The sequence below is a fragment of the Tachysurus vachellii genome, chromosome 7, assembly GCF_030014155.1.
Source record: "Tachysurus vachellii isolate PV-2020 chromosome 7, HZAU_Pvac_v1, whole genome shotgun sequence".
NCBI classification, from domain to species: domain Eukaryota; kingdom Metazoa; phylum Chordata; class Actinopteri; order Siluriformes; family Bagridae; genus Tachysurus; species Tachysurus vachellii.
The window spans coordinates 2,259,240-2,279,100 of record NC_083466.1 but is presented as its reverse complement, the minus strand read 5'-3'; the positions used below and the strand labels follow the sequence as shown (position 1 = coordinate 2,279,100).

Sequence of the window (19,861 nt, the reverse complement as noted above, 5' to 3'; positions counted from 1 at the left end):
TTTTGCGTCTTTAATTTATTAAGGTCTAGCCTGTATGGAAACTGAAGTTCAACATCAGCTCATCTTAACTACTAACTAACAACTTTGAAACAACTTTAGATCCTGAATAACGGTACAATGTACATTGAGCTGGTGCTATACTTGTTTTTTTTTATGGTTGAAAACACTTCATCTTTACAGACTGATATATATGGGACATGCATCAGTTCCTATGAGCTGAAGGGCACTTCACTAGTGAAGACACGGCATCTTCAGCAATGCCTCCAGGACAGAGTGAATGATTTTTGGCAGAATTCTGTCCCTCTCAAAGAAGACCGGGTAGGTTGCATCATTGATGTGTTAAATATCTTAAAGTTGTATTCCAAGGACTCACAGTAATAATTATTGCGTCTTATCAGACAGTGAACGCCAGCCTCAAATGTACCCAGCTCTATGGCTCAACCATGATAGACAAGGTGAACTGCACTGAGACAGTGGTACTTGTACCCCAATCAGGGTCACTAGATACGTCCCAGACTAGCACTGTCTCAACCCTGACTCTTTTGAGAACCCTGGATGGGATACAAGTAGATTCAGGTAGAGTGAGGAGTCAAAATCTGTTTAAAATGACAAGAATTTGTCACACACAAAACAACATATAAAGGGAAATTAAAAATGTTTCATTTTCTATTAGGGTTGCATGATGAAGGATATTTGACTGATTTGGAATTTGATATGGAAGCTGTGAAACCAAGCCAAAGGGGATCACGTTTGGTTCAGGAGCTTTCTAGCACAGTGAGGAAGATTTGCGCTCAATCTGCAGACCAGCAACAGGTCAGGTCCAAGTTTTCTTCCTCAGCATTTCATTTAATCTTTCGTTCTAGGCTTAACGTATTCAATTCAAAAATTGGCCTAAATGTTTTCAGGTGTTTCTTCTCTTTTTTTTCTGCCTCAGCAATCAGATCTGTTTCTTAGTCTGGCCCTCCAGTTGAGAACGTTGACAATCCAGCAGCTGAATGAAGTCTGGCAAGAGGTGTCTTTTAAATGCCTTGATGACTGGTAAGTCTTTTACCAAGTTTTAATTATGAAGTTGGGCACGGTGGCTTAGTGGTTAGCACGTTCGCCTCACACCTCCAGGGTTGGGGGTTCGATTCCCGCCTCCACCTTGTGTGTGTGGAGTTTGCATGTTCTCCCCGTGCCTCGGGGGTTTCCTCCGGGTACTCCGGTTTCCTCCGCCGGTCCAAAGACATGCATGGTAGGTTGATTGGCATCTCTGGAAAATTGTCCGTAGTGTGTGATTGTGTGAGTGAATGAGAGTGTGTGTGTGTGTGTGCCCTGTGATGGGTTGGCACTCCGTCCAGGGTGTATCCTGCCTTGATGCCCGATGACGCCTGAGATAGGCACAGGTTCCCCGTGACCCGAGGTAGTTCGGATAAGCGGTAGAAGATGAATGAATGAATAATTATGAAGTTCTTAGGAATCTGTCAGCAGATTAAACAAATATTTGCAACTCATTACTGTGTTCCTTTTGTCATTATAGGCAGCCTTTGCTAGAGGCACTACCAACGTGTGGGTCTGAAGCATGCATCCAGTTCATAACAAATCTCATCCTGAACAAGGAGATTGGTCAGGATCACATCACCTCCTTCCTTAGCACTGTCACATTTGCTTCCCATCCTACCTCGTCAATGATCAGCCATATCAGTGTGAGTTCTCATGTTTCTAAAGGACAAATTGTACCAGTTACCCAATATAACTTTGTTTAAAATGACTTTATTGTCTTCCATATTCTTCCTCAGTCTCTGCTGAAACTTCCTTCGATTCGTCCAAAGACTTTACTCGCTGTTTCCTCACTTGTCCACCGCTTCTGCCTAAGGGAACGGACTCCATGTATTCAGATCCCTGAGGTTGAACAGCTTGTGCAGTTTCTGAAGGAAGATCTAAGACAAAGCTGTGAAGGGCAAGACCCCTTACCAATTACAGAGGTACAATCATAAAAATGCTGTATGCTGTGAGAAGGATAAATTATTGAATTATCTGATACCAATATTCTAATTTCTTCTGCAGCTGCTACATGTTTTAAAAGCGGTGGAGAACATAGGTTTGCCCGATTTCATTCCACAATTGAAAATTTGTATTCACAACCACTCGGTACCTGTAGAGCTTCGATTAGCTGTTGTTCAAGCCTTCAGACACATCCCCTGCCATAGAAAGGTATGTATCTCTATAGACCTTCAAGTATCACTTTGTTATAAACACACCTAGCTTTTTTGCTTTAGCTATTGTGTCCCAGTTTGGCCATTCGCCAAGTCCCAATCCCAAGCTAATGCAGTGTGAAGGCTAGGACTTGATTTCGCAAAATATGAAGTAATAAAGTGATAACTGCCCTCTTCCACATACATATTTAGCCACGATTGGCTAGTGTAGGGGGGCACGGTGGCTTAGTGGTTAGCACGTTCGCCTCACCCCTCCAGGGTTTGGGGTTCGATTCCCGCCTCCGCCTTGTGTGTGTGGAGTTTGCATGTTCTCCCCGTGCCTCGAGGGTTTCCTCCAGGTACTCCGGTTTCCTCCCCCGGTCCAAAGACATGCATGGTAGGTTGATTGGCATCTCTGGAAAATTGTCTGTAGTGTGTGATTGCGTGAGTGAATGAGAGTGTGTGTGTGTGCCCTGCGATGGGTTGGCACTCCGTCCAGGGTGTATCCTGCCTTGATGCCCGATGAAGCCTGAGATAGGCACAGGCTCCCCGTGACCCGAGGTAGTTCGGAAAAGCGGTAGAAGATGAATGAATGAATGGCTAGTGTCACAGTGATTAACAGGGCAGAGAGTAATGATACCTTGTGGACCCAGAAAACTTCAAATTAACAAGTTCTTCCACTGAAAGAAAATTGAAGAACAGGCTATCAAGCTGGCTAGCTTGAAGCTTTCCTAGTTACTTGACTAAATGAAGGTGGTCTACCTGCCTGTGTTGTGGCATATTTCAACCACTTTCTATACCATGACTTAGGCAACGATTTTATTTGTCTTACTTTAGCGAGGAGTTCTTGCTTGGACATACCAACAGCTTCAAGAAGATGTAGAGATTAGGATCGCTGCATATCAGCAGCTTATGTATTGTCCTGACCAGGAGGTGTTCAGGATCATAAAAGAGACCTTAAGCAATGAAACATCTACCCAAGGTACAGTATGAGTGGTCAGTAATATTCTTTTCTGGGACCAGATCCAGACCTCATGGTGCCAGTTAATGTTCCTTGACCTAAAATATCTAAAACAAAAGTTTGTTGTCAGTAAAGGTTTCTTTTATGATATTGTATACATTTAATCATGTTTAGTTGGATCTTTTGTCTGGAGCCATCTCTTCAACATCCTTAAAACTGAAGACCCTCTGAAGAAAGACCTAATGGAGTCACTGCCACATGACATCATCAGTAAAGACTTTGAGGCTGAACCATGGAAGTATTCATCACACATGGACTTCACAATGGATACTGGTACATTATGGCCCACTCTCTGGACTACTTGTACGTATATATCTTTTGCATATGTTTTGTTGTGACGTCAACCTTCTTTGTCCTTGTACTCCCTTATGTGTTTTTGTAAGGAGCGGCAATCCTCAATACTGAGGGAGCTTTGGTTTTCTCACCAATGTCCTTTCTGCCACGTTCTGCAATGGCCAATCTGACAGCTTACATGTTGGGCAGATCATTTAATATTTTAGAGGTAGGAAAATAATATAAGCTTTTATATAATTTACAGTATCATTATGCTGACGATCGTGAAACTCACGTATGCCTATGTTGTGATCAGGTTTCTTTCAGGATGGAAAATGCAGAATCTTTTCTCTGGAGCATGTTTGAAGGTCAGCATGCTTCTATTAATAAAAGTCCTGCAGATCAAACACTATCTACCTCACGTGGGAAAAAAAAGCAGAAAAGAAACGAGGCCAAGTGGTCTAGCCAACAAGAAAGTGCAAATCAGAATGAAGACTGCAATTCCAACATCTTAAGTTCTATCAAATCTAAGGTGAGGGTTCGGTGTGTGTGATTTTTCAATTGTTTTTTTTAGCCACACATCAGGAATAAGTAGGTTTTTGGTTTAAGTTCACAGGAAAGAGGAAAATCCACAATGAGTTTCAATGCTGGATTAATGTGAAGATGTTTGGTAATGATCTCACATTCATGACCTGCAACGAACTGCTTGGCAAATTGAGAGAGCTCTCACTTAGTGTAGCTGGTTTCACTGTGAAGCTTCTAAAGGTAAGAAAAAACTTCATTGAGCTTGCAATAATTTCATTTCAACAATGAATTTTGACTAATCTCTTCTGCATCTTAGGGACAGGAGGTTAAGTTAAACCACAGGGCAATTGTGCTGGCAGAAGAACTTGTCTTACCATCACTTTCAGGGCTGCCCGTCAAGCTGAACATCAACATGTCCTCTTTTTATTCACTCTGGTTGAAGGGTAGTGCTAACTTTAAGGATTGGTCTCAGTTCTCCTTGGCTGGATATGTTAAACCAAAGTAAGTATTTGGTCTTTAAAGGTACTAAATAAATTTCCGCATAGTTATCTGAGTTAGTACGACAAGTCTTCTTCATCTTTTGTGGTTGCTCTTTCATCAAGGGCATTTGTTGACATCTCAGCAAGAATGGGAGTAGATGGAGCTTTTGGTCGAGTTGGACTGGAGTGGGTCACCCAGTTCAGAACATCCACCACCTTGGATGGAGGCATCTATGTGCACAATGGTCAAAGTCTGAAGACGGTTCTCAACACACCTGATGATGTCATGGACATTTTGTCCTTTAGGTCTGAGAGTATCTATCAGACAAATGAAAAAAAAAACAATTGTTCGTGAATCTATACTAGTCTATACTAATTCCTTTCTTGAAATAGTTTCAGAATGTATCGCATAAGTGGAGAAACTAGAGAAGAGCTCACACCAAGAAATCTGAAAGAGAAGACTACCTGTTCTCCCAAATCATGTACATCACAAATTTACAAAATCAGTTACCAAAGACTACTAAAATGAAGTAAAAACTATTAATTTAGTTTTTTGGGGTTTTTTTTGGTCAAGGGTCAAAGATGCTTGGATGGCAATTATGCACTGATGTCACCTACCCAGTGCTGCTGATGGGAAAAAGTTTTCCACCTCCTGGCCCAATGATCTTTACCTTGAGGCTACAAAAACTGGACAGAGTTCTCCAAAAGTACCTTTTAGAAGCAGCTTATGCCTTTGTTCCCCAGGTAGGCATTTTAGGGTATTTTTATTGCTGAACATTCAGGTAAATATTTCCTCTCGTCTTTTAATTGTTATTGCCTTTGTTTTCATTCGCCAGCAAAACTCCTGGATTCCACATGAAGCCAATATCCTCATCTTCCTTGGAACCCCACAATCCACTATACCCCGAGATATATCTTTTGACTTCAATCTCAATCCTCAGAGGCTAATTCTTAAAATTGTTCACCCCTTGAAATCCATTCTTATTCAAGGTTACTCAGTTAAAGAAATATATGTGTAAATTCTCTGTACTGTATCTGTATATATTCTTATGTACCATGGTTTTATCCAGAATGCTAGCATTTCTAATCTTGTATTGTTGGCCACAGGGCAATTTGATGAACTGAATGGTCAGAGGTCAGGAAAGGCTGAAATACTAATAGATGACAAGTACCATTATTATCTAAAGGTAAAAAAAAAAACTATGCATAACAATGCCAAACATTTCATTTTATATGCTTTATTTTTTTTTATGTATTTTAGATGTATAATACGTTCCTCTTGTACTTCAGGGATTGATAGAGACTCTGAGTCTTTCATCAGAAAAGAGAACACTATACCAACTGGAGGCCAAGTTTGCAGCAGATGGGCATCCAGCCATACTTTCTGCTAATGTCACACATGGGCCCAACAGGAAGATCAATGTTTCTGCAAAATTGAGAAATGTCTTCATTAAGGATGCTTCCTTTTCAGGCAAGACCTTTATATTCGGATAATGGCAAAGGTTGTAGGAACTATAAGGGTATATAAGAATAAGTAAACTTTCTCGGGGGGAACGGTGGCTTAGCGGTTAGCACGTTCGCCTCACACCTCCAGGGTTGGGGGTTCGATTCCTGCCTCCTTGTGTGTGTGGAGTTTGCATGTTCTCCCCGTGCCTCGGGGGTTTCCTCCGGGTACTCCAGTTTCCTCCCCCGGTCCAAAGACATGCATGGTAGGTTGATTGGCATCTCTGGAAAATTGTCCGTAGTGTGTGATTGCGTGAGTGAATGAGAGTGTGTGTGTGCCCTGCGATGGGTTGGCACTCCGTCCAGGGTGTATCCTGCCTTGATGCCCGATGACGCCTGAGATAGGCACAGGCTCCCCGTGACCCGAGGTAGTTCGGATAAGCGGTAGAAGATGAGTGAATGAATAATTACGAAGTTCTTAGGAATCTGTCAGCAGATGAAAGTAAAGTGAGTAAACTTTCTCAACTTTGAGTTTTGGGCAAGTCTTTGCAATGAAACAGAGCAATGCATACTTTTATATGACCATGACTGAAGGGCATACAACAAATGAAGGAATTAAATTAGTACCTTGGAGACAGAAAACCTTGCGAGGCTTAGTTAGTTACTACTAAGTCTACAAGTTCTATGAAAGAAGATATGTGATTCCAATACATTTTTAACTAAAGCATATAGTGGATCAAAAGTTCTATCTGACTTCATCCACAGTGCAGATTGAGCGGAGGCAGGATGAAGGCAAGAGGCAGTATTCGGTAGATGCAGGGCTCCTGCTGCCTTACTTACTTAGCACCAGGATATTTGGACTACTTGAACACAGGGGCTTGGAGTGGACCTCTGGCTTGAGGATCAGATATGGGGTGCAAGGTAAGAGATCTAATCTTCCAACATTGCTGTTTAACAAAAGTAGACAGAAGTGAGTGACTGATTCATGTTTTTTTTTTCTAGATGATTCAGAAAACATGAAAGAGTGCCACATATCTCAAAAACTGAGACACGAGGTCAAGCCAATTGAGAAGCACTATGGCACGACAGTAGAGCATGAGGTTCAGTGTTCCCACATGGCAATAATCAACCACAGGGTAACAGAATTATTTTATATTTCATGGTTATGATGAATGAAGCACTAAATGAATGTTCATATTGGCACAGTGTTGTTCTGATTTACAGATTCAGATGCAACATGAAAGGAGCCCCATTCACATCCAGTCTTCATTTGACCTGAGCTATGGCAATCAATGGAACCAAGGTAGCAACAAACAAAGAGTCCTGTTGAGTCAGTCCATCAGGAACCAGTCTGGACAGAGTCTTAACAGTTATTCTCTAGAGGTGAAGCCTTTTCATATCTGCCATATTTCGTTGTTCCTCCAAAATCCCTTGTTCAATCCTGAACTCAGGATGTCTGTGTGGAGTTTCTATACCTGTTCTCTTTATGTCCACTTGATACACAGTCTTGCTCTTGTTTCTGCTATGTTTTGTAGGTCTCTGTCAACCCTGCTAGAAGGTCTAATTGGCTATAGAAAATTGCCCTGGTTTTTATTGAATGTTCAGTCTATTCCAGTGAATCTGGGATAGTGTTAATCTCGTCACATTAGACGAGACGAAATATGTTCGTCAACAAACCTTTTTTTTTTTTTTTTTTTTATGACTAAGACGAGACGATGACAAGACTGCACCACCGTCCAAAAACGCTGACTAAGACTAAATTAACATGCGTTATTGTTGACGAAAAAAGACGAGACGAAAATGTTTTGTATAAAATAAAAACTAAGATAAAATCTCTCTTCATTTTTGTCTACAATTGTCTCTCAGCTTACAATTTTCATCAGCTGTTACGCCTTTAAAATATTCAGAACGAGATCGCGGCTTCGCGCTGTTTAGTGTATGCGTACAAACAATTCGTCCGAGCGCAAGTCCACCGTCTAGGCGGCTTTTTGTGTTAAATTATATTTCTTGTCGCGCACAGGCTCTTTTATTGTACATGACAGCTTATGTCCCGATGACCGGTTTTTGCATTAGGATTTAAAGCAATATCAATAAAGTAAAAAATGTGATGTGCAGTCAAGTTCGAGTGAAACATGTGAAACACTTTTTTTACTGAAATGTTTATCAGTAATAATCTCAGTAATAATGTTATTTTAAAAAAAAAAAAAAGACTACAATTTTTTGACTAAAACTAGACTAAAATTAAAAGACTTTTAGTCGACTAAAACTTGACTAACAAAAAAAGATATGTGATTGACTAAATATGACTAAAACTAACAAGGACATTTGGCACAAGACTAAGACTAAGACTAAATTAAAAATAGGTGACGAAGTTAACACTAATCTGGGTTAGACTTTGAGTCCACTGCAACCCTGACCATATTAAAGTAATATTGGCGTATATTCATAGTAACATGAATACTATAGTTAGAAAAAGTATGCCCAGTAGTCTTGAGTTCTATGAAATGGCAGAGTAAGATGGCTGAGTTGAAATCTTCGTATTTCAGTTTAGCTTACGAATCCCAGACAAAGGACTAAATTGCAGGACTCAGTTCCTGTACTCCCGCCAGAAAAGAAGGCAGTCTGAGATGAGCACCCATCTGAAGGTCAATTATAACGACCAGATTCCTCTAGTGGCTGGGCTTCATTGGAAAGATATGTCTGCAAAATCTTCATTAAGGAAATGGGAAGGTACTGGTCTATTCTAGACTTGCAATAGTAGTCCATTTAAGATAAACATATACTGTATCAAGCTTTATTCTTCACATCTTCCAAACACAGGGTCCTTAAACATGGACACACCATGGCTGTATGTCTACATGGCTCATAAGTTATCTCAGCTCCAGCATGGCACTTCACAGTTCACTTCTGAAATCACAACCCGCAAGATGTTTACAATTAGCAACTTGATGCTGGATGGTCTCTACAGGGAGAGGGGCAGAGACAGAGAGGGACACATATATATATTCACACCAACAGTCAGCTATCTGAAGGTAACCATGGCTATCTAATGATGAATTCTGCATATTTCTGCATATTCTGCAGATTCACTTATACTGTATGTGTTTGCATTGCTCCAGGTTGGTGGCTACATCACATCGGGAAAACGTAGAGTTAATGCCTCATGTTCTATGAGTACAGCTTGGATGCCAAACCTGAGAGGTGAGATTTCACTGGGGAACGGAAAAGAGTTGAAGACTCTAGATATGAGCACCGGCTATGGCAAGGAGAACCTCAACATCTCCGCAAGCCTCAACATTGTCGATAAGGTATAGGGCCTGTTCAAACCAAATGCTTATTAAGATACCAGACTCTTGCGTAATCAAATCTGTTTGTTCATTCTTATTTCAGAAGCTTAAGAAGAAGTTCTTAATGATGACTATAACTCTATCAGACTTAAACGGTTCTTACCTTGAGCTGGATATCGGTGGTAGAGTGGAAGAGATGAGGAAGGATGTGAACTTGTATCAAAAACGATGGGTACTGCACTTCAGGTACTTGTGGATTCATTATTCATTTCTGATATTAAGATGGTTCCATTAAAGCTGAAACAATTTTGCTGACGTTACAATTTAAATTCAGATTCAATGTGTTACTTTTGACTGTATTCCTATCAACAGGCAGCCTTTTAAGTTCCTTCCACAAAGTCTACACCTTCAAAAGACATTCACCATCGATCTCTATAAAGGAATCTATGTATTTGAGTCAAAGCTGCTGCTCAGTGACAACAGAAAAGCTATTCACGTGCTGACTCTTGGATTTCAACCACAGCAATTTCAACCATACGTATGTCCTAGAAGTCCATCCTGTTTTTCTGTTTATATTTCAGATATTTGGTCTTAAAACAATACCTGCCGTACAATCAACAGTACCATCTTGTTAATCATGATCATATTATTATCAGTTGATAGGATTTATCCCTGAGGACACTGTTTTTGGTCTTAGGTGTGCTCCTCTTTGATTAATTCCTTTAACTTGAAAAATATCCCACAAGACATGGAAATTTGCATTAGCATCTACAAAAACCAGGTAAGCCAAAGAACTAATGATCTTTCTGCATGATCATGCTGCAATAATTCACGAACATTGATGCTACAAAGAAATAAATACATTACAACTTTATGCACCATAAGCATTACTTATGAAATTATTTAAAAACATCTAATGTATTTTAGACAATGCAACTGCTGCAAGGGAGGATGCTAATCGCTAAAAAGGAGACGGCACTGATTCTGGGTCAGGTCCAACTTTATGGTGAAGGTTCTTCTCAGCAAAGTGTTGTAATCAAAGTCAACTACACTCAGCTGCTACAGGTGAAACTATATGTTGTATTGTTCTTTATTTACCTTTATGCTAATATATTACTTGTGAGCAATTTAATGCTAGCTATTAGTGTTGTAGCTCAAAGAAATTGTTTTCTGAAACTATATGTTGTATTGTTCTTTATTTACCTTTAAGCTAATATATTACTTGTGAACAATTTAATGCTAGCTATTAGTGTTGTAGCTCAAAGAAATTGTTGTCCCTGTTTGACATCTGCTTTTTGCATTACAGTTAAAAATTCCCTCCTCTGTAACGTCTGATTTTGAGGTGATGAGAAGTTACAGGACAAGTAAAGACTTTAAATACATCACAAAAGCAAATGTGGTCATCGATGATAAGGGCTATGATGTAAAAAAATTACACTTTACTAACAAACATCACATCCGACGAAATTCATTTCAATCTCGCAGCAAAATGCTAATGCTAAAATGTAATGTTAATGAAAATTTGTTTTTCAGGCATATTTGACACTAGAGAAGACTCCTTCTGGAAATATTAGCAGTTCTGTACATCTGAGGTCTGATGGCAAGTTAAATGCTATGCTAGATGTTTCTCTGGCTAATGCTATACGAAAGAGCATTCACGTGGTCGACTTCAACCTCAGCTTTCAGCAAACTTTATTTACACCGGTCATAACAGACCTCCACCTTCATCTCAGTGCAAACGCTTCCTCAGACAGGTGATTTATTGTACATTTCGCCTCAACCGACTTTTCAACAGCATATTTTTTGATACTAGTCCCTACATCGTTTAACATTTTTATTATATTTGCTCTTCTCTCAGTTTCTTTGTCTTGTGTGCACTGAGAAAGAGTGATGAGATGTTTCAGGCTCAGATCAATGCAGCTCTAGAGCACAGCCCTAGACTCCGGTTGTCTCTTTTAGGGGACTTGAATGTCTCAGTGTCTGGCATTTCAGTCCTGCCACATGTCTTCAACTTAGCAGGGCTCCTGGATCAGGGAAAGGGTCTGACTGAGGGTAGGCCACAACGATCATCATATGGATAAATGATACGGATTATAATGATAAATATGTACTGTAAATGTATAAATAGTATGTTGTTTCATTCTTATTGACAAAGTTTAGAATAGTAATGTGTGACACCACTACTGAGATCAATTCACTGATACTTTGTTCTCATGTTCCCTAGGACACTTGACGTTAACAGCAGACCATGCTGTATATCGTGTGGAGATGAGACATGCAATGTCTAGGTTTAAAGAGGAAATGAATGGGTCTGAAAGTGCCTGGATTTGTGTCCTGGCTCAGGAGAAGTCACTCAGCATGAACATTAGCAGGATCTTTATACAGCATGGACAGAATGCTCTCCAAGCTCAACTCGATCACTCCTTTTTGTGGCTGCTCTCCGCAGGTACACTCAAATCTACCATTCTTGCTCTTTTACATTAAAGGGTTGAGTATGTACAGTGGGGGAAATGGGGGGACTTTTTATATTGTGCTAAATTTGACTGTAGTCCATTGTGCTCAAGGGAAAATTGATTGAAGTGAAGGAACGTCATCTTAGCGTATTTTATACATTTCCATTGCCGCAGGAATCCCATTTACCACCAGTGCCATGGTGGATGTGCAGCAGAGTAAAAGTGGTCTATCTGCTGAGCTTGTGCTCCATGGTGGAACCCAAGAGCTGAAGCTCATGCTGCAGAGAAGACTGCACAATTCTACAGAAATTCCTGGGCACTTACTGGTAAGTGCTCCATTTAGTGTCTTACCACCACAATTCCAGTGGTATTTCAGTCTCTCTCGAATGTGGCACATTTTTGGTTGGTTCATATTTAACATTGATCATTTGTTAAGGGATTAATGGCATGGCTCTTTTGGAGATCCCTGTGTTCTGGTTCAGTTGGTTTCGTGTGTTATTTAAAGGAAATGCCTCTGATTCCATGCTCATCTCCTACAAAGAAGACAAACTTAACGGACATTCGGCTTGTTTTAACAGGTGAACTGCATGGGGAGGATCGGCTTGGACAACCTGCTGGGTTACTGCTACTCAGAGGCGCTGAATCAGTCGCTGAGGGTATGGACGGTTTCTCTAGCAAAGATCTGAAGATCGTTTAGTGTACTGCAATATTACATGAACTCATTCTTTATACAAACAGACGGAGATACAGGCTAATTTGTCAGATTCCATCCACATTCTGCAAGAAAACCAAGGAACCATATCATTGCTAGTTAAGCTTCTAGGACACCACCTAACACCCAGGTTCAGTATGATCTTATGGTGCACAATGTCCAGAGTTGTTATAAATAATATCCTCACTTTTCCCTATTCCTTAATTCTAGCACTGGCCTGGTGGTTAATGTTCAACACAACATCTCTTCTCTTCAACCTTATGTCCCATTTGGGTTTGACGCCAAGTCACAGGTATGTTAAAACCTGGTTTACTGAAGATTTCAGTGTGTCCAAACTCAAGAACACCCACACGAAGGAGAGAGTTGAGATTTTCATTCATTCACTCATTTTCTACCACTTATCTGAACTACCTCGGGTCACGGGGAGCCTGTGCCTATCTCAGGCATCATCGGGCATCAAGGCAGGATACACCCTGGACAGAGTGCCAACCCATCGCAGGGCACACACACACACACTCATTCACTCACACAATCACACATTATGGACAATTTTCCAGAGATGCCAATCAACCTACCATGTATGTCTTTGGACCGGGGGAGGAAACCGGAGTACCCGGAGGAAACCCCCGAGGCACGGGGAGAACATGCAAACTCCACACACACAAGGCGGAGGCGGGAATCGAACCCCCAAACCTGGAGGTGTGAGGCGAACGTGCTAACCACTAAGCCACCGTGCCCCCCGAGTTGAGATTTTAACAAACAAAATAATACATTGATTTAATACATTGTGCTTTTGTTTAGATTTCTAAGTGCCTTTGTTTCTGCTTTCTTGTCTCCATCCCTCTATTATTTCTTTGCTACCTTAATGTGGTCACCTGTTTTGTGTTTGTTCCTTGATTCAATTGCCATATATAACCCTAATGTTTCTTTCTCTCATTGTAAAATTTTTATCAGGTATTTGTTTTCTTAAGTCTGAGCCATAATTTTACCTGTAGACAGCGGCGGTTCTAGGATTTTTCTGTAACAGGGGCCATTAAGGGGTCACATGTTACATTCAGGGGCCAAGTACAGGGTACATTCAAGCACACTAAATAATTTATTCAGTACGGTGCAAATACATTTCGGCAGTCATTCCCAAGCCAATCAGATTTCAGCAGGGGCCAGGGCCCCTGTGGCCCCGCCTCTAGAGCCACCCCTGCCTGTAGAAGTACAGATTTCCATACGCAAATTAACATTCTTCACGTGTTTGTAAATCAGTACCTTATCGATATCTATGCTTCTGTCTTCATACAGCTGAATCGATCGTCTTCTTCGGTTAAGGCAGCAGCAGAGTTAACGATTGACAAACACGTGATGCGTTTTAAAGGACAGGCTTCACAGACAAAGCTCGGATTCAAGCAAGTGTTCGAGCTTTACCACTCTTTACCTCAGGTACAAATGAAATTCTCAAGCATTGATGTTACATGTAATAACAGATGCTGTGTGATAGATAAGCCAATTGGAAGGAAAAAAAATTGTTCAATAAAACTTTACATGAAATCTCACTCATTTTCTAACGCTTATCCGAACTACCTCGGGTCACGGGGAGCCTGTGCCTATCTCAGGCGTCATTGGGCATCAAGGCAGGATACACCCTGGACGGAGTGCCAACCCATCACAGGGCACACACACACTCTCATTCACTCTCACAATCACACACTACGGACAATTTTCCAGATCAACAATCAACCAATCAACCTACCATGCATGTCTTTGGACCGGGGGAGGAAACCGGAGTACCCAGATGAAACCCCCGAGGCACGGGGAGAACATGCAAACTCCACACACACAAGGCGGAGGCAGGAATCGAACCCCCAACCCTGGAGGTGTGAGGCGAACGTGCTAACCACTAAGCCACCAAGCCCCCCTTATTTACAGTACATGAAATCGATTTGGAAATGTTTTATTCTTTTTATATCACCTTACATACTTACTTACATACTAACAGCTATAAAAAGTCATTTCCGGTCCAGATTTTTTTCACAAAGGTAAACTCTTGCAAAGCTTAAACTCTTTCTGTGCTGTAGAAAAGGTTAAAAAGCTAAAACTTTACCTCAAAGTTCAGACACGCTGAAGTCTTACTGCATAAATAATTTTTTTTAGATTTGAGAATTTAGCACTGTGGCAGACGTCCAATTGTTGTGTTGAAATGAAATTATCACATCTACTACGTGTAACATATTTTATATATATATTACTTGATGACTTTATTTCTATTTCCATGCAGTTGATGTCAGTTCCCACAAGTCTTTTAGTAAAGACAGGTTATGTTGGGCGCAATGGATCACGCATCCTCACGCACCACACACAGTGGATAGATGAAAACTCACCTGTGCCTACAGGGCTACAGCAATGGAAATCGTCAGAGATAGGTACCGGTGCTATCATTAACTATGGAATAAAACCCTACTTTTTTAATGAATATTCAGATTTATTTTCTCAAGTCCATTTTTTTTCCTTCGGTAATAAATCTAAGTTTTTGTTTTGTTTTTTTATTTCAGATGAATTTGGGCCTCAGACTCGGGGATGGGAGCTGGAGGTGAGGCTTGAGAATGAAAATCAGGCCAAACGGGCCAAAGCGGTCATTGACTGGGATCTGACTGGAGCACAGGAGCAGGTAGGAAGTAGACCGGAGATGTGTCTGTCTCTTCTGAAGCGAGAAATTATTTCCAAAATATGCATTTTCTGCTTTAAATTCATTTTTTTTGGGCTGAGCACAAGCACGATTGACAGTTGTATGAAATTTACCGTGTGTGAGCAGATACAAGCTACGGGTTCTTGGAACTCTGCAGGCGGACAGAACGAGGCTGTGCTCGAGCTTAAACAACCTTTTACGTCCGCTCTCAAACACTTACACCTGCAAGTGCTGTCACATAAACGGGAACTAGGACATGGCAGGAACAATCAGGTACAAATCTCTCTCGCTCTCTTGCTCTCTCTCTCTTTCTCCTTCACACACACACACATATCCAATTCATATTTACAGAAACATTAGATGAGAAATATACCATTCTTCCAATAGCTCCATTTGTCCTGGGATCATGGAACACCCATGAACGTCTCCGTAACAGTAAATAACCGGAGCCACGAGGACTTCAGCATGACGCAGGCTTGTGTTTTTGTTTCACCCGGACAGGTAATTCATGCTTCTTGACTGCACTACAGTAATAATAATAATAATAATAATAACAAAAACAACAACAAAAATAAGTCTTTCTGACCACCAGAGGGCGCTGTTTTTGGTGCATTACAGTAGGTGCGTCTTCGTGTACTGTAATACACAGAACAAAACAGAATGGTGGATCTGGAGAAATAGATTTGCTCGAGTCTCCTTAAGGTTGTGAATTTCAATCCCAATGCTTCCAGAAAGTCAACACTGCACTTTTAAAGATGGCCTATAATCCCAAATACATAGAATTTAATATTTAAGAATATTTTAGAAGTAAAAAAGTGAATGATTCTTATTACATTTAAAAGTCTGAAGTCTGAATACATAGTGTATGATCCAATGATGCAATGATATAATGTGTAATATTTATCATGTACTATGTAAAATGCCCTTAGATGGAATTGTTTCGGGACTATAAATAAATAAACAAATAAATAAATAAATAAATAAATAAATAAATAAATAATGGAAGTTTTTTTTTCTCCTTTTTTTGGAGAGCCTGAACAAAGACTCTGCAAAGAAAATGGTTGGGATTATTTTAAGCCTGTTGTCTGTTTTGACCTTGAAATACGTCTAAAATGATTTCTAGCGAAAGTAAGCAGGGATTGAAGCAAAATATTTTTTTTAGTGACTGCAGATTTTGGAACAATGAATTTCAGATGCGGTCAGTTCTCCCTCTTGTGGAAGCCCACGGCTGCACCTCCATGGCACAAGAAGGCAAATGTTCCTTCTCTCAAGGCGCAGAACTCAAGTGGGGTGACAAGAGAATTCAGCAAAGCATGAGATATCAGGTAAGTCCAGAAAATAAATCCGATAAAAAAAGGACTCCAGAATAATAAAGAATAAACTGCAGAGTGGAAGTATTACCAAAGTTATTCCATTTATTAAAGTGGCAAAATATATATATATATATATATATATATATATATTCTAATGATTGCTCCAACAGTGGACCTTTTTTCACCAAGCTGCTTGGCAATTTCCCCGTAGCCCTTTCCAGCCTTGTGGAGGTGTACAATTAATTTTGTCTCTAGTGTCTTTGGACAGCTCTTTGGTCTTGGCCATGTTAGTAGTTGGATTCTTACTGAATGTATGGGGTGGACAGGTGTCTTTATGCAGCTAACGACCTCAGACAGGTGCATCTAATGGAGTGGAGGTGGACATTTTAAAGGAAGACTAACAGGTCTTTGAGGGTCAGAAATCTAGCTGATAGACAGGTGTTCAAATACTTATTTGCAGCTGTATCATACAAATAAATAGTTAAAAAAATCATATATTGTGATTTCTGGATTTTTTTTTTTTTTTTTAGATTATGTCTCTCACAGTGGACATGCACCTACGATGACGATTTCAGACCCCTCCATGATTTCCAAGTGGGAGAACTTGCAAAATAGCAGGGTGTTCAAATAGTTATTTTCCTCAATGTATGTGTATATATATATAAAATTGTAGATAATAAACATGTAGAAAAAGAAATAAAGAAATGGAAATCATGAAAAAATAAAATCTATAAAAAGGAACTGTATAAAAAACAAACACCTCTGCCTCAAGTATGAATGTATTTAAGATGTACGGCATGAAGTAGGGTCCGAAATTCTTTACAGAAAGAGGATTTTAACCATTAGCAATATTGTGAAATAAATAAATAAATAAATAAAGTTTCCCCAGTTTAGGTGAAGGTGATGTTGACTGGTTGTGTGTTTTGTGTGTGTGTGTGTGTGTGTGTGTGTGTGTTTGTGTGTGTGTGTGTGTGTTTTCTTACTCTATTAAACAGAAAACTGACAGAGGAATGCACACTGTCCAGATGGAAACTTCAGCCCAGAACATCTCGCCTGGTCCATGTTCTTCTCATACACTCCGGGCTCAGATACAGTCTAACCTTAAAGATGTCCTGGAACATCATATCCTTCTAGGGCTCTGTGCTCCACAACCAGTGAGTGTGTGTGTATGGTATGAATGCTCATAAAGGCTTGGCACATCACTGGGGCCATAATAACTTGCAGCACACGTGTGTTTCTCTTACAGCATATCTGACCACAATGTTATTTCAATGGTAGCCATTTCCATGTGTTTAGAACTCGGCTAATTTGTATAATAAATCAATGCTTTTGATGATTTGTTCACACAGCATATAACAGGAACTGTCGAATGTGGATACTTTTGTGTGTGTGTGCGTGTGTGTGTTGAAGGGAAAAATATGTCTCGTGCTATGAAGGTATGACAATTTGCCAATGCAAACATTTTAATGAACCTCAAGCCATAATTTATCTCTAACAGCTTTATAGCAGCGATAAACAGATGTTTCCACACAGCCTTTCTTTCTCCTTCATCACTTTCCTCTCTCTTGTAGATAATAGAACAAATAAAATGCAGCATCGTCTGTAAATGTCTCCTAAAAACACTCATTAAAGATGATCTATTTATATGAACTACTGTGAAGTGTTACTATGGAAACAATAGCCCATTTTTAAACAGCGCTTCCATTTCCTTCTTTAATTTCAATGTGTTTTGTTCTACAGGCTCTGTCTTGGTCAGGTTCTCACCGAGTGAACTCGGGGAAGGATTTGCTGTACAGCCGCACCAGTGTGTCGCTATCTGACCAAACCCAGAACTGCGCGTTGGTTTTGGCGCTTAGGAACACCAGCAGTGCTCAACGCAGCCACTACTCCCTGCTCACTGAGGTCACCATTTCAACAACCAGCTAGTCAGATTAAGATCAATAACGTTGTCAGTCAATAACGTTGTTTGAATGTTTGAAGTTCGGAGGTTTGTAAAGAGTGTGAGTGTGAATTGTGTGTTGCAGTGGAAAATGGGAAACTGGAGTGTTGAGTTTGGAGGAAATGTGCATTCCGCAAGCAGGAACTCTGTACTGCAGGTCCAGGCGAAATTTGACCACAGCGAACACATCTGGCTGCAGACCACGCTGGGAAAGCGCTGTTTACAAGCTGCTGCTGGATATGCCGGTGGTCAGAATTAAAATCTTCTTGTTTTCCCTTTTCACATGAGCTGATTATGTACACACAGTGCACTCTTTAATCTCCATCTTCATCCAGATTCTTCGGATGACCTCCGGATGACCCTCTGCTTGGAAGGAAACCACTGGATGACCTTTAAGTCCCAAAGAGGAGGCAGCGGCATCGAGAACGAGACGTTAGCACTAATCTCAATGGGAGCGGTAGATCGCGGCCTGGTCTTTCGCGCCAAAGGATGTGAGGCGTGCTTAGCTGCGACAGAGGTGGGGTGAAAAGTAGATAGATTTCCATAAGGTCATATATCTGCCACATTCCATGATTCCTCTGAGCTGATGATTTCCTGTCTCGGCAGGCCCGGCTGCAGCAGTTAATCATGCACATTAAGAAGAGACTGCTGCAGAGAGTTCAAAGGCTGCACCATCTTCTTCTGGACTTCAGGAGACAGGTTAGATGCCTAATCGCAGGGGTACGTCCGAATGTCAATAAGAGATGGTGGAGAACTTACACACGGACGTAAAAATGCATGGCAATCCACGAATCATTATCGGTGTCCATAGTGTCCAAGAAAAGAGCAGGTAGAAAGAGAAACAAAAGGCATATACATAAGCAAACAAAGAAAACACATAGCATGTGAACACATTAGGATATTCTACCAATGATAAGACCGCAGACAGGGTAGAACCAGAACTAAACCATATACCCATGAAGTCATCCCGTAGCTGTCCGAACAACTGAGTCACTAGCTGTCTTCAAACGTCAAATGAAGACCTACAGGACCTCTTCCTAAAACATTTAAACTAGCGCTTGTAGCACTTAGAGTTTAGAGTTTAGCAAACCAGTGTTAATGTGTTCGGGGGTGCACGGTGGCTTAGTGGTTAGCACGTTCGCCTCACACCTCCAGGGTTGGGGGTTCGATTCCCGCATCCGCCTTGTGTGTGTGGAGTTTGCATGTTCTCCCCGTCTCGGCCTCGGGGGTTTCCTCCGGGTACTCCGGTTTCTTCCCCCGGTCCAAAGACATGCATGGTAGGTTGATTGGCATCTCTGGAAAATTGTCCGTAGTGTGTGATTGTGTGAGTGAATGAGAGTGTGTGTGTGCCTTGCGATGGGTTGGCACTCCGTCCAGGGTGTATCCTGCCTTGATGCCCGATGACGCCTGAGATAGACACAGGCTCCCCGTGACCCGAGGTAGTTCGGATAAGAGGTAGAAGATGAATGAATGAATGAATGAATGGTAATGTATTCGTTGATAACGGCTTTAAAGCACTTTCGTACATGGCTCCATCACATACATGCTGCTGTAATCATAAAGATATT

The 19,861-nt window shown here is 40.8% G+C and overlaps 1 protein-coding gene across 1 annotated transcript; it reads left to right on the top strand.

The window, feature by feature from the left end:
* The first annotated feature begins 16,233 nt into the window (after window positions 1-16,233).
* Window positions 16,234-19,282, top strand: LOC132848087 (uncharacterized). Its single transcript, XM_060873589.1, has 7 exons — window positions 16,234-16,366; window positions 17,350-17,508; window positions 18,095-18,256; window positions 18,379-18,541; window positions 18,629-18,810; window positions 18,900-18,992; window positions 19,211-19,282. The coding sequence occupies exons 1-7, from the start codon at window positions 16,235-16,237 to the stop codon at window positions 19,280-19,282; spliced, it is 963 nt and encodes a 320-aa protein (XP_060729572.1). The 5' UTR covers window position 16,234.
* The last annotated feature ends 579 nt before the right edge of the window (window positions 19,283-19,861 follow it).